Here is a 16,066-nt window from a genome sequence, read left to right as displayed (position 1 = left end):
TCAAAGATTCCACCCTCTTCCTCGTGCATCAATATTTTCATTTTGATCACAAAGTTTGTTTAATGCACCCACCACACCAATGAAATATTGCTGAAGCGCTTTCACAGCTTCATAGTGCGCACTTCATCGTGTGTCAGCCACTCGTTTTACCACATTTGGCACATACTTAATCAACACCTCCCATCTGTGAATAGAAGCAGAAAAGAAGAAACAAATCCTTTCCACAACAGCAAAAAATGGTTCAGAAACTTCCGACGACGATCCAACTGCGTGAACTCCTGCAAGGTTAAGTGAGTGGCTTCCACACGGGATAAACAAGGCTTCAGAACTAATATATTTTTTATTCTGCATTGTACTCCAGTACGGACTCCTGCCATGGTGGAAGCATTGTCGTATGCTTGGCCTCTACACATCATTATGTTTAAGCTATTTGCTGAAGCTCATTGAGAATAGACTTAGTAATTTCGTCTGCATTTTTTCCGTGCAGTGGAAAAAAAATTCAAAAAGGATTCCTTTATTTGTAGCCTACCTCGTTATTGCTGTCGATTTTGAGGTATCTAACAATAAAAGTCATTTTATCGATATGAGAGTCGTCAGGAGTACAGTCAAGTAAAATTGAGACATACTTTGCTGTCTATCTCCTCCAGCATGTGATCTTTAACCTTTTTACCAAAAAGCTCAATTAATTCATTTTGGATAGCTGGTGAAAGGTATGTTGTCATGCTCTTTTTGGCGAGTTTGGTACTAAAATGTGCTCGTAAATGACTGTACTGTAATTTGCAAGGAGTTTTAAAATTTCAAGAAAATTTTCCTGGTTCCTTGAATTAGAATCTTCCAGATGACCACAAAGAGGAAGATTTTGTTTACTAAAACACTTTATGATTGCGATTACGCTCTGGAAGGTTTTTCTCCATCTATTTTTTCCTTATTCGTAAGAATGTAGATTTCTTTGTCAGTTGTTTGAGAATAAACTAATGTGACTGTCTTTGTTCGTTTAAAACATTATCAAATTCTGCCGCCCTCTAGCAACGTGCCGCCCCTGGATTTATCCACAAGATCCAATGGGTAGTTACGCCACTGGCTACCAGTGGCAGCTGGTGAGTTCTAGAGATGCGGGTGTAGCGTGTTCGCCGAAGACGAATCCAACTGCGGGGTCTGGGGGACTTCCCCCAAAAACTTTCGAATAATTAGGCCTACATTTGATTTGGTGCTGAGTATTTTTTTAGCATATTTTCAGCTCTAAATTATGATAAAAGTTTAAGATAAAACTGGCTTATTTAGGAGTTTCGTAAATGTGTAATATTTTGAAGCGGACGATCAACCAACAAATGTGAATAACACGTTCTAACTGGAAAGGAAATGCTTGTTTTTCTTCATCACTTACTCGATAAAAAAGTCTCCCGTGGTCAATGTCACTTTACATTTTGTATGTAGATATGTTGCTTATTGCATGATATATTAAACTCAAGCAGTTTTCTCCAACAATGGAAAGTAGACCTATCCTAAAAAGTGTCAGTTTTTCTAGTGCCCCCCTATTTGCGTTCTTCTTTTACTAAGACTTCAAAACTTTTTAACTGTTTAATAATAATAAGAATATCGGCTTTACTTTATTTTTAAAGCTTTACCAAGCTTTCATTAAAACGTCAAATCTCCCTAACAAATCTTAATTGCTTGCAGCAACCATGGTCGTGAAGTTTCACAAAGTAGCACTTGCCATTCCATTTGGGATAGCATCCCGGTAAATTGTACTGTTTGTACACAGCACAAGCTTTTTCTATTCGTTTGTATTGGCAATTCAAGAAAACTTGCGGCTCTTTGACGTCACAATCGAGTGTTTTTTCTTTGTAGCCTTGAGCAAAATATTTCACAGCACACAGAGTTTCCAAATATAATTTACACTTATAACCGGCAGCAATTCTTTGAACAGAAAACATAAAATACATTTTGGGCAGAAGAAATGAAAATTTTTGTGAAAACTTTTGTGGGTTTGTGGAAGTGCTGCAGCACCAGCACCGCAGCACACACTAGCGAGCTGCCCATGTGTGCTACCAAGCATAGAGTACATCTTTAATATAAAGTCTTTTTAATTAAAATACTCCTTCGGAACCGATAGGCCTATTACTTGAAAGCTAGCGCGTCACTGAAAGCTTTGGTTAGCGCGTCTCTTCTGGAACGAAGAAGCTTCAAGATCAAGCGGCACTGGTTCGACTCTCGGGGTGTGCGCTTGAGCAATGCACGTTAAGGACTGCTTTCCATTCAGCGGTTAATGGATGGAATAATTTCCCGGCAACATTACTTCAACAATCGGAAACTTCACTCTGTCAATCTCGGTGACAAGACCTGCGTCAGTGATTCAAAGCCTCTACAAGTAAGCTATGCGAAACTGTCAGGATTAAGCTATGAAAGAAGCTTTCCCAGTCCAAGGATAAAGATTCAATCAACCATTCAAGCTCACCAGCAACTGTGGTTTACGATTGTTATTAGCAAAAAACACCTTTCCTAACAATTCCAAGAGGAATTGAACTCTCTGTTTTCCACTAACACGTTTCTTTTGACATTAGTTTTGTTTCTAAATTTCTTTACTTGACTAAATAGATAAGTTAGCAGCTAACTTACAACTTAATTTGAGAGTCTGTGTTAACAACAAAGAGCAAAAATGAACGCAAGTCTGTGTCGTCACAAACACTAAAAGGACATTACTGCTTGCCACCCTATTGTAGTTAGCTATTAAACCTGCACTTAAGGCAGGGGTTCCCAACCTGGGGTCCATGGCCCCCTACTGGGCCATGAGCCTTTTTCAAGGGGGCCATGGAAAAACTTAAAAAACTCTAATATTTTTAATTTATCATCTGAAAGTCAACTCCAACACTATATAACAAAAGAAATAAATTAAAATGTAATAAGAATACTAGTAGCCTACATTTTGCCCAAATCTTCGTGAAATGGTCTTTAATTCGTTACTATATCAGCAAGTTTTTTAATTAAAATGATGTTTCTTAATTTTTTCAAAAGGTTAAAAAAATAGGGGGGCCGTAGATTGTTAAAAATTTTCAAAGGGGGCCACGGTGTAAAAAAGGTTGGGAACCCCTGACTTAAGGAATGTACGGTACGACATTGGGCAGAAGAAACGCTAAGATATTTGAGAAACTGTGGCTAATGCAATGCATTTGTATAAAACGTAGGCTAAGTGTATTTTATCACCAGAGGGTATAATTGTCGGGAATTCCGACTAGCAGGAAATCTTCGCGGGCCTCACAAAAGTTGCACGCGGCTGTATGCAGCAAACCTTGTAACTGAAATTTTCATTTAAAATCTAAATTTTGAATTCACCAATGATCCAACAGGATGCCAAGTACATTAAAAATGAAGAAAAAGGGTGAGGAGATTATACTGAATTGATAAAAACAAGTTTAATTCAGAACTTTCGCCACATACTTCATAAATACTGACAAAGCTACACTTTTGTAGCAACAATGCTACAATACACTTGTTTTCATCAAATTAGTGTGATATTTTCTTCTTTTTTTCAGTTGTTTGTTTGTTTTATAATAATCAATCACATGATGTTTGTGTCTGAATCCGGGCTTTTTTTAAGAAGCCATTTGATGTTTTGTTTAAGTAAGGGATTCATAAGATGTCACTAATTGTCAGGTGCAATCAAACAATTATCTTCAGGAAATTGTGATACTGATATTGCAGTGCATAGCCTACAATTTTTTCAACAAGAGGCAAGCGATCGGAATATTGAGTTGGTACTTAAAACTTTACAGTTCACAGAGGGAATGTGTTTTTTCAAATGTTCACGACGTTGCTCAGAATGACAGCTTGAAAATCAAGTAGATTGGTTTCAGATAACTTCCGGTACAGTACCGATTTTCTGGATTGCATTTGCAGCAGAGCATTTTATAAGATTTCGAGCCGACAACTTATGCAATGAGAAATGCAGTTACTGACAGCTTTGGCAATACACGGCGCCTTCTAATTAATAATAATCTTATAACTTACTTAAAGCATCACCAAACTATCAGTTACAGAAAATCCCTGTTGAATAGACAAGCTTTCATTTCATCTATGCGTGGAGAAAAAGTGATTGCATGATATTTCGACTAAAGTCAAGTTAAGAAGAGCTTTACCAGCATTTCCACTGTCTTGTAGGCTACTGTATTGTGCCAGCATTAGTATAAATTCGTATGTGAGATTATGAGCGAGTATTGTTTGACTTAAATAAATGATAAGACAGAAATTGTAGTTGGCATAAAATGTCTTATTTCACAACAATAGTCTGTCGCTCTATCAGTTACACCGACATGTGAATGAAACTTCAGTAAAAATATGTTAACAGACAATTTGCATCGAAATAAAAATTAGTGACAAGTCAGGAAATAGCACAAATGTTTGTTAATTAATTTCACAACAACGAAAATATTCAAAATGAATACTGTTGGGCATTTTAAATAATAAAAAGTATTTTGGATTTGTTTATAAAGCAAATACACTAGAAGCCAGCACCCTTTTTGAACTAATGTTTTCTTGGTAGCTTTGTTTGTAGATTCAATATAATAATGTTAAAAATTATAAGACTTCCAAGAAAAGTCGTAGTCATCAGTATCTGCGCATGTCTAATGATGATCGCGTTCTACTTTTATAGTACAAGAGATCTTCTGATGAGACATGGTTTTGAATCAAGTTCAAACATAGCAAACAAGTGGCCTGCACCAGGTAAAGCACCAAAGAAATTATTTTTCAATACAACGAGTGAATATAATGCATTGTCTTTGTCAATACACACCTCGAAGACTAACAATCACACTCATATGATCAATTTAAATGAACTAAGAGCAATGAATTCTTCACTAAAGCGCCGAACACCAAAAGAAGTGTTGGAAAATGCGTTGAGAAAAGCTAGGAAAAAGGTTTGAGAATTCTATTTTTCTATACTTGATTAAATTCCAGATTGCTTGATTGGTGTCTTCATGTCGAATGTTTTCTTGCTTGCTTAGAAATGCGGTTACAAGGTTGTAAACGCTGCCTACACTTACTGAATACAAACGATGCGATCTCTGTATAGATTGATGCATCCTCAAGACATTCAGCCTCAAGAGTGAGAGAACACTTAGATTACGCTAATTTATCATTAATTTAGGCAATAATTTGATTAATCTGAATTTAAAAAAAGTGCGCGCTAACTTGAGTTAGTTTCTATTTTTAACCACCAAGCAAGCTCAACTGGGTCCAAGTGAAAATTCAAGTGGGCACCTGGGCTTGAGAGAATACCACGTCGGTTATTTATGGGCCTCAAATGTGTTAACAAAAGTTTTATTTTTTCATATTTGTTTCATTAATTGCCCCTAAACAAGTCTTATCTGTTAAACTCAACTTCGTATTATTTTCTTTTAGTTTGAAAAAGAAAGCAGGAAATATGAGCACTGAGGTGGGTTGATTCTAGGTAGCCCAATTGTAACATCATCCAAACACGGGTAGTAGGTGGATTGCCCAATACTAAAAAAATGTTTTTACAAAACAAAAATACTTTTATTAGCTGTTTAAAAACAATTTTATCAGAGTTGTTTTTATAATATTAATAACAAAGGCCAAGGTTAATGTGAGATCTCATGTGAGTTCAGTCTGGGAAGTTCATTTGCACAACAACACTTTACAAAATTTAGGCTAAGGTGAATTTCCCACATAAGTTCAGAATATTGGTAATTTAAATAAATGCACCATTGTTATAATGGCAACATAGGCATTTTAACGCATTTTCTTCTTTCCCCTTCCGTTTAACCACAAAGAAAAGTTGCTTTTATTACCTCTGAACTTGGAAATGTTTTGGCATGAAGTTCAGTGGCTCATCGCATTTGTCCATGATCCAGATTACAAAGGACATCAGTTCGACACCGCTCGGAAGCGTTTTGTTTTCAAACTGTGCTGCCCAGTTGAGTGAGAACTAGAGCCCGCCGACAAATCTAACTGGAAGCCAGTTAAATAGCCCAACTGTGGCCCAACATATTGCCCGTTTGGTACCCAGATGAGCCCCCAGTTGACATTGCTGGCTGGGTAGGCTCTGTACATCAAAATCATATTCAGTTAAAAACACGTGTTAAATACAGCTTGTAACTAATACAAAATGAAGAAGCGTATTTTTGCATAAACTTAATACAAAGAGTACAGTGATGTTATCACACTTTTGTTGGCATCATTACTGTGTGTGCTCGTATTGCGTACAACTTGAAGAAGATCGCTAATATTTTTGCAAAACTTGATTAGTTAGACTAGAGTAGACAAACGGCACAAAATTAAGTCGTCGTCGTCGTCGTGTGAGCGTCTGGGGCCGAGGGTCTATTCTTTTACCACCCCAGATTCACGATGTTCCCGGACTACACTGGAAGGCTACTAGAGAGCAGCCAGTCTTTGGTTTCATCATCTATGACGCGCAGCCCTTTCACTCCGTTAGGTAGCTTGAAGATGGAGCAGTCATTGATGATGTGGTCTGCGGTCTGTTCCTCGGCACCACATTCACAGGAGGAGGAAGAGGCCATTCCCCATTGGTGCATGGTTGAGCGGAAAAGCCCGACGCCCCTACGGAGACGATTAAGGCGCACCCATGCCTGTCTTTGTAGTGTTAGACCGATGGGGCGTGTGTCGGCATCGGGGATGAACGAATAGAGTCTGGTGGCGGTTGACTTCCATTCAGAACTCCATTTATGGTACGCCCAAGCAGCCGCAGAGATGTCTTGTACATCAGCTTCGTTGATAAGAAGTTGAGCGGCTGGCACGAATGGGTGTCTTGATTTCAGTCGACGGGGGTGCTCGTTTGGGAAAGCAGAGATCTTGTGGTGGAGAAGGTGGTTAGGCCCGTCCAGAGCCCGTCGACCGAGGGACAGAGTGGCTTCTTCGCGACGAAGCTCAGCGGGTTGGATGCCAGCGAGAATGGGGAGATTGTCCATTGGTGTGGGACGCAGGCATCCGGTCACTGTGCGCAGGGCGCTGTTTATGGCAGTGTCGATGTTATGGCAGTGAGCACTGCGGCACCAAACAGGTGCACAGTACTCTGCTGAAGAGTAGACAAGGGCTAAGGCTGCTATACGCAAAGTGTCAGCCCTCGCCCTCCAGCTAGAGCCAGCCAGGCGCTTGAGTAGCGCAGCGCGGGATGTGAGTACAAAATTGACAAAATGAAGTGACAAAGTTAACTACAAAAACGTTTAATTTTGTATCATAATTATAATTTTCAGCCTGTGGTAGCTCACTGTAGAGCGAAGGCCTTCTTGCCAATTAATCTTTACCAGACTCTTATTTTAAACCAAAAATCATAATACAGCAATCGTGTTTTTGGGCACCTTGTCAATGTGCCAACATCGCTCATTTCGATACTTTTATCAATATCTAGAGGTGTCGGCATAAGTGAATTAAACTGCATAAAATTTCAAAATGAAAATATTTCTTTGGCAGGAGTGTATCATCATCGTTTGGAATCCTCCACGTTGGTTTAGGAAAAAGAAAACAATTCATGTGAATTTAGAGACATGTGGACGATGCAAAGTTACAATCGACAGATCAATGGTGGAACTTTAGCAAAAAAAATGATTTCTTAATTTTATTTTCAAAACGTACACACGGTACTACTACTTGATAGCAGTGAGAAGATGTGAAGTCCAAGTTAAATAAACGAAGCAGCTTGTGAAACTTTGGATTGCTTAGTTTCATTACTTACCTGCATCTATTTAACTTACACTCACGTACTTTCTTTCACGTGACCTTATCTCAACGTACATATCATCACATTTCCTTTATGCTTGGAAAACTTCTAGTTTCTGGCATCTGCAAAATATATGCGATCAACTATTTGATGGTATTTTATAAAAGTTTTTTGCCTGATATAGAGCACTTTGTGTAATATTGATAATATTTGCTGTAGCTTATAAAGATATCAATGTTTTTTATTGTTGAAGCTATGTATTTGTTTTTGCTGTGTTGTCAATATTCATTGCATCAGATACTTAAGTTATTAATGTAAAGACAAAACTATTTATTCGATAATTATTTGTACAAATTCATGCACAGTTCTTTTTCTGCCAGGTTGAAGATGCTTCAACGAAGGCGATTGTTTTTCACTTCAGAGACCTTTCTACTTTAGATTGGCCGAAAAAAAGGTTTGTAAAGAAAAACTACGATGGTTAAAGGTTTGTAAAGAAAAACTACGATGGTTATCAAAGTACACTAAGCCATGACGAGATCAGTACGTCATGGCGACCTGCAATCAAGATTGCAATGATCTTGATGAGAAGTTCGTCAGACCACTCGGCGTCCGACAATTCAACAAGTACATCAATTTTCGCCACTGTCAAGTCAGATAATGTGATTTACCTGCTCAGTCCGAACTTGCTTGATCATTGCTTGCTAAACCGAATTTGCTGACTTGCGACATGCCCTGTTTTGCCGTGTTCAGTTGTCACTTGCTCAGTTTCATCATTTACCAACTTCAGATACGTACTGATATGTTGCTAGCTCAGCTGTCACTTGCTCAACTGCCATATGCTCAGTTCACAACTGCTAACTTGGAAGAGACTCAATGAAAATCGTGCAATCAATTCCGGTGATGGATGTGTGATCAGACGGTCCGCTTTCTGAAACGTTGGTTGGTTGGTCATATAAAGCGATACTTTTGAAAGAGATACTCAGTATTATTCCGAGTTAAGACTTAGCAGATGAATGAGTTCAAGGTCATGACATACTCGGTGTACTCTTGCACAGTTACGCTGATATTGCTTTTTTTCTAACGCGTTGAAAGCAATGCATGCCTGCGATAAGGTACAGCGCTATATAGGCTGCAGCAGAAACTATTATTCTAACTAAGACTAACAAGGAGACTAGAATTGAGCACGGGTTGAGTTAACAGTGAAGCAATGAAATCAGATTTTCTAAACAAACACTTATTTGTATCTACGTGGCAAATCATATCACGTCATCAATAATATCATTGGGTAGCAAGCAAACCGCTTTCTTCGGTGAATTGTTTCTGTACATGGCTTCGCTTCTCGGGTCATACGAAACAGGATTTACAATTTGAAAAATGTGTTTAGTCGTGATCGAGCTTATTGATTAAAAACCTAGATTGAATATAATGGAAGACAAGGAAGCCAATCTTCGTGCCAGCCTTAGTGACCTGCGAAAGATACTGCATGTTCTTAAACGATGTTCATCCGGCCTCCTTCGAACGTTGTACCAGGGTTCTCATCACTGGACTCAGACAAATTAAGTCAACAGATTTACACTAATAAACAGATTAGGAGGATGATTGGTTGATTGAATCTTTATTTTCCGTTCAATCAAAGGAAACGTGGATCACTCTTTGTTTGTATTTATGCTAATTTATGTTTTACTTTTTAAATCTAGCAACTTTATTCTTATTTCTTAACTGCCTTGCCGGAACCAGGCATCGACCGCTTTGGATGAATAATTCTTATATAACTTTATTATATGCTATATAAAGTAACTTGCGTTCTTCTGGTGACTATAGTCACTTATAGTCACCATGGTAGCGCTTATAGTCACCTGAAGAACGCAAGTTACTTTGTCAAATGCCTGATGAACAGTTTCACTCTGTTTTTACTTTCATTATATACTATTGATGTGACAGGAAAAGCAACCAGTTATATGTGTGGTGGTGCAGGGAGTCGCCTTTCAATGTACGAACCAAATACAATCAACTGTGGACGCAATACGATGACTTGTTCAACTTAACTATGACGTACAGGTGCTATGACGTTTTATTCAGAAACATGGTCATTGGTCAATGATGAGTTGATAAAAGTATAAATTATTTTTTTCAAAAGCTCAAACAAAACAGAATACAAAAAACAAAAATATCAATGTTAGGGCTGGCCACTATCAACCTGCCTTCTCCCGCAGCATATTAAAAAAGCTGATATAAATCGTCAATTACATAGAAAAGTATTTGCTTGAAGTAAATAAACGGTTCCTACACCTGACCACTGACAAATGTAGTTGGTTTGTTTCAGCTTTCATCAAGTTATTTCATTAAGATTTTTTTATTATATATTTATGCAACCACTGGTAGGATTTTGTTAAAAGTGTTCCACACATACAGGTTGGTAGCTTTAAATGATACAAACTTGATTCTGCGCAATGTTGATAATGATATAACGAAATGTATTTCGTTTGAAAGCGCCATAGAAGTTGGTACCGTCACTTTGGCTTTATTGGACTTGTTTTTTATGTTCAACAATAAAAATTGTAAACCATTAAACTAAAGTAAAATGTGTTTATTTTTCAGGAGGGATGCTGATATATATTCTGCAAGTGGATTGGCGTTTAAAAGTTGGAGACAGTTTCATAAGTCGAAAGCAAGAAATCCACTATACGAAATTGATGATGTAATTGCAAATAAAACTAAACTTGCCATTTGGATTGTTTCCAATTGTAGAGGAACGGCCCACACCGAAGCACGAATGACTTACATTAAAAAGTTGAAGGACATTGGTCTTCAAGTGGATTTGCGAGGAAAATGCTTTCGACAAAATGGTGGAGCTGTTTCAAACATGGAAATTGTAAAACAATATAAATTTTATTTATCATTTGAAAACAGCTTTCATTGCAAGGATTATATCACCGAGAAGGTATTTCGTAACGGATTGTCAATGGGAGCTGTGCCTGTTGTTTGGGGAGCACGGAAGTCGGATTGTGAAGCAGTGGTTCCTCCTGGATCGTGCATTTATGTGGAAGATTTTAAATCCCCTGAACAATTGGTTGAATACTTGAACTATCTTGATGACAACACCACAGCGTATAAGCAATATTTCAAATGGAGAACTATGAAAAAAGAAGATATGCCACAGTACAATAGAACTAACGAATATTGTAATTTGTGCCGCATCTTGAATGGTATAAATGTTGATAATATTCACAATCCTTTACTAAACAACTCTAATAGCAATATTCCTATGTTTGGTAATCCTGACCACCCAAGGATTGTTCCATCATTGCGAAAATGGTTTTATGATACCGAAAATCCAGAATGTTTACGGAATACTTCAAGCAGCCTTTCATAATGTATTACTTACTGTGTTAGGTACCACAGACCAAGTCAAAGTGCGGTGACCTTGTCAAGTTGTTTCACATCGTTCATTATTTCGCGTTCGAGCAAGCTTCAAAGTTTAGCCATGGCCACCTTGAGATGCGTCCTGATTTGTCACATTTTGCAGATTTTGATTACAGCTACTGCTGGTGTTTGAGTGACATTTTCTGAGATGTTTTTATTTTTTGCTGTCTCCTAATGATATAAAAGTCATGGTTTGCGCTCTTCCAATTATGCAAACCTGGTTCGACTCCATGCTTCAGCTGGTTATTGAAAACACCGCTCACCTCTACTACCTAAATAGAGGATCTTTGTGTAACTTTTCATTGGGGAACCGAAGCACAGGTCAAGACATCAGCGTCTGTTGCATCACTTAAAAATTTAAGAGCTGCCTTATACAGCAGTATAGGGCTGCCATACGCCCACTTTTAAGAGCATTTGTCCACTTTTCTCAAAAAATATGGCTTGTTCTTTAAGAGCACTAAAAATGCTAAAATGTCCTCTTTTTTCCATTTTCAGTTTTCTCGCTAATTTTTCAACAGGATTTTATTTTTATGCGACTTCGGCGACAGCTTCAATTTGGTTTTCAAAAATTTACTTTAAGCCACTAATGACTAATGTAATATGTTGATTCATAGATTCTATAAGAAATCGGCGCACCTTGTTGAACAGTTATTGTAAAGCATCTTTAGACGTTTATTGAAGCATAATCAACACCACTGTTTTGCGGCTTCCTTGTGTAAGTATAAGCTAATGGCGGTTAGTGCGAGTAGAGCGGCGAGTTGCTCACTGTAGGGGTCGCTTCCACTTTTGAGAAAATTTGCTCAAAAGCAGAAATCTGTTCAATAAATTCATGAAAAAGGAAAGTTTTGAAGAAATTAGAAAAAGTGGGAAAATCAAAAAGCGAAAAATTACAAGATATTAAAAATGTCACTTAAACACATAAAAATTCGAAAGAGTTCATCGTATTTATATTTTATGGTCTTCACACTTTAATAGAAAAGTTCTTGTTTTATCCAGACCTATTATATTTTGATTCAACGCTTGTAGACGTAGCTGATTACCAATTTTACAGTTTGACTTAACTTATTTGTTAAGTGAACCATGGCCACCTTGAGATGCGGCCTGATTTGTCACATTTTGCAGATTTTGATTACAGCCACTGCTAGTGCTTGACTGACATTTTTTGAGATGTTTTTACTTTTTGCGGTTTCCTAATGACAAAAAACTTTTTTGTTGCCTTGGGGAAGCAGTAACAAATGAGAAAAAGTAAGTTGAAAAACACAAAATCAGACTGTTATTGAAAATTAACAGTCTGACTAAATTCTACAAAATCAAATTTTCTTTGTTTTTCAACATGTGAAGATATTGAAACGTATTGTGTCATCTGGGGAAAAGAATAAAGAAAGCGTAAAAATCTAACTTTTAGAAAAATTTATTTAAACGTTCGCCCAAAGTTAGAAAAACCTGAAAATTTCTGCAAAATGTGACAAATCAGGCCGTATCTTTAGGTGGCCATGAGTGAACTGAATCAGAAAAAATGCCTGCAGAAAAGCCTGCAGAAAAACAAAATCGTGGCAGAGATAGCTCACTTACAGGCTACAGCTTATGTACAGTAGGTGCAAAGTACAGTAGGTGTAGTCGTATTTCGTGCAAGCAATTTTATAATTTTGCAACTGAACTTATTGAAAACTGTAGGCTAAAGAGAACTGTAAATATTCATAGGCTGAATCTGACAAATAAACTACATTTGCCTCGTTTTTTTTTTTTTTGTAACTTTGCTGCATAGGCCAATAATTATTCAAAAAGAGATGAAAAATCTTCAAACGTGAAATTTTACTTGCATTTTGCTTGCTGGAGAAAAACTTGTCCTCTTTTTATGCATTGAAAACACGGGTGGCCCAACCTCATAATTCAAGACACAATGACAGGAATTGTTTAAAATTCGTTTTTGTCCGAAGTAAAATTCTTTACAAGAAAATTTAATTCGAAGCGAAATCAAGTCACGGAGGTGGACTTTTCGTTACAGCGAAACCAAGCAGTGGGCACTGGGCAGCCTGTTATGAAATCTTCTCTGAAGTCGCTAGCATAATTGTCACATGCTTAAATGGTATTTCGGTTTTGTTCAAGTTCAAACTACAGTAGCATAAAGTTTTACTTTGAAATGAAAAATAAACGTATCTTACAAATTTGACAATTGATCATGTTATCAAGTTATTTTGAGAATCTTTTAAAATATTCCTTTTTTTTCGCGTTTCTCGATAGCAAACGAAATAATGACGAAGAACATTGCGTCCAAGTAAGTCACAATAACAAGTCACAACGATAAAATATTTTTGATTCTTGACGAGAAATGCTAAAACGATCAACCGTGTTTGGAGGAGAGTGTTGAATTTGTTGCTACTCAGTTCCATAGCCACAATTTCATTCAAAACGTATCGAAGTTGTTTCGCTTTAGAAAGAGAAGTTTGCATAATATTTGAGCAAGGATTCATTCAGCCTCTTGCGTGAGCAGCTAAACTATTGTTGAGACAAAAGTTTAAAATCTTAAATTTTATATTTTAACTAACACGTCTGCAACAACCAAAGACGTTGGTTGATGTGCTTGAGTGAATATCCCGAATGTATTTGAGGCTTTACCATCAAAATATGACAAAGTAATTTATTAAATTCCTTAATAATGTTCTTTGCATGCTGCTACATTAACATTAAACCAAAAAGCGATCTGATTAGCATTTGCCACGTTCTGGTGATAATTTGGATCTCTGTGATAAGTCTTTGATATTCTCTTATCGGAGGTTTAGCGATTTAAGCCTAGCTTTCAAGATATTAAAAACTTCCTACTGGAACAAATATTGAGGAAGACTGAAATGAAATGAAAGAATGATCCAAGAATGAATTTCATTAAACAACGCAGAAAATGAAACTATCAGAAGTCAATATTCGCTTCTTTCCATATGAAGGAAATTTATTGGTTTAATCGAATTTTCCTTATTTGCACACGTTGACAAACATATTACCAATACCGCCAATATATCTTTTACTTTTCACAAGTCGACTTTGTATGTCATCAATTTTCAATATCTCACTTCGCTTAATTTATCGGTGTTTTTATTGTGCAGAGCTTTTAAGTTAAGTACAGGACTTAGTTTGAATGGTTTGTAGACTACAATACACGGTATAATGCTTAACAATAAATGTTATAAACCTTTTACATGTACAACAATTCAAAGTTGGAATTAGATGCTTCTTATAGATAGCCTAAGTAGCAGAAGAGCAAGTAAAGAATAGACTTTCGATTCTAGACTCTCTAACGAAAAAGATGAAAAACATTGCATTCAAAATTTAGCTGTTGAATGCATCAGTTTTTGCAGTTTAGTTTACTGGCAGTACACAGCCCCTGAAACAGAACGCAAAAGTAGGAAAGTAGGCCTATATCATATAGCCTACTGAGTAGCATTTATAAGGGAGTCTAGGATGTGCTTTTGGACCTACAGGCCGCGATAATTTTAGGGAACTATAATCTTTCTAAAGGTCTGAAGGACACTATAAAGGACACTGTCTGCTTTTTAAAGCGCTGAGGAGCAACGCATTCTACGATGGATACAGCGCTATATAAAAACTAACATTATTATTATTATTATTAAAGGCCTCAGAAACGTGATGAAACCACCGCGTATTCTTTGTATGCAGTGCGTTTGTCTTGGGAATGTCTTGGAGGTGTGTTGGAGGTGTGTTGGGGTGTCTTGGGGGTGTGTTGGGGTGTCTTGGGGGTGTCTTGGAGGTGTGTTGGAAGTGTGTTGGGAGTGTGTTGATTTGGGCTTCAAGGCAACAATAACTTTCTATATCGTGACGAGTCAACAAAAACTAAAGCAATTTTAGAAAACGTCAATCAGACTGTAGCAGTAGTGATAGCCGTATCTCTAGGTAACCATGGTACATCTAATGGGAATAGCTGTTTGGTATATAGCCTATGTGTATATAATATATGAATAAGGCACTAATGATGCTCTACAGTTGTAGAGCCAAATGCATATGCCATAAATAGGGCTCTGCTGATTCCCCATGCATTTTTAATAATAAAATACTGAATTGATACTTGATGGAGAATTGCTGGCCTGCTGCTTCTTAGTCAGGAGATTCCCTATTCTTAATGATACTCAATCATACACATGTGCATATAATATAGTATAGACAATTATATGTAGCAATTTCCATAGTAAATTTTTAAACACAAATTTCATTTGTGTTTGAGTATCTCACCCGTCATAGAAGAACGTGGCCTAAATCTTCAAGGAAGGTTTCTAATGTTTTTGTGCAAGCCGTGAGAGGAAGCAGCATAACTGCCATCAGTCGCCTACTATGCAGGAGTTTGAGAGTAAACAAAATATAAATAAAAATCATGTAAATATAAAAAACTAAAATAAGACTGTTTAGAACAGGGGTTCCCAAACTGGGATAAATGTACCCCCAGGGGTACATTTCGACTTTTCTAGGGGTACATTAGATTAAGTATAAGGATATTCTTTCCATGGCATAACTTCTAATCTGCCTTAAAATATTTTTTATCACCTGATGATGTTAATAATTTGAAGACCTGAAATTAAGAACTCCTTAGTAAGTCACATTTTCACCCCAGTAGAAGCTTTAACTACAACTACAGTAACTACCAAGTTCACATGACTTATTTTGTCCAATCACAGCACACAAGACAAAACAGCTGATTGATTGCTATGAGGACCGTAATTACAAAGGCTAGCCTAGAAAGCAAATACAGTAGTACAGTCGTCCATGGTTGTGTGAGTCAACATTTTCAGTGCTGCTTGGAATCAAATCAAAAAACAGATCACAGCTCAAAACACCTGAACATGATCTTCGTTGTGCTGTTGCTAATGTTTCACCTCGTATTAATGAGCTTGTCGCCAAAAAGCAGGCTCATCCATCACATTAGCTAGGATTGCTGGGCTTATTCAG

The 16,066-nt window shown here is 37.2% G+C and overlaps 1 protein-coding gene across 1 annotated transcript; it reads left to right on the top strand.

Moving 5' to 3' along the window:
* Positions 1–4,841: 4,841 nt before the first annotated feature.
* On the top strand, positions 4,842–11,249 carry LOC145769216 (3-galactosyl-N-acetylglucosaminide 4-alpha-L-fucosyltransferase FUT3-like). The gene is made up of 4 exons (XM_082580803.1): positions 4,842–4,913; positions 8,074–8,147; positions 9,635–9,751; positions 10,292–11,249. Exons 1-4 carry the CDS (start codon positions 4,842–4,844, stop codon positions 11,064–11,066), a joined length of 1,038 nt encoding a protein of 345 aa, XP_082436929.1. The 3' UTR covers positions 11,067–11,249.
* The last annotated feature ends 4,817 nt before the right edge of the window (positions 11,250–16,066 follow it).

The sequence above is a fragment of the Aplidium turbinatum genome, chromosome 4 (assembly GCF_918807975.1).
Source record: "Aplidium turbinatum chromosome 4, kaAplTurb1.1, whole genome shotgun sequence".
NCBI lineage: Eukaryota > Metazoa > Chordata > Ascidiacea > Aplousobranchia > Polyclinidae > Aplidium > Aplidium turbinatum.
Note: the sequence above shows the minus strand (reverse complement) of the source record. Positions and strands in the feature narration are given on the sequence as shown.

What these genes read in the sequence shown, in the direction of transcription:
- LOC145769216 (XM_082580803.1), top strand. Translation starts at nt 4,842, where the DNA reads ATGAATTCTTCACTAAAGCGCCGAACACCAAAAGAAGTGTTGGAAAAT. An exon ending in TGAGAAAAGCTAGGAAAAAG is followed by an intron (nt 4,914 to 8,073) that starts GTTTGAGAATTC and finishes TTTTTCTGCCAG; the next exon opens with GTTGAAGATGCTTCAACGAA. An exon ending in AACTTAACTATGACGTACAG is followed by an intron (nt 9,752 to 10,291) that starts GTGCTATGACGT and finishes TTTATTTTTCAG; the next exon opens with GAGGGATGCTGATATATATT.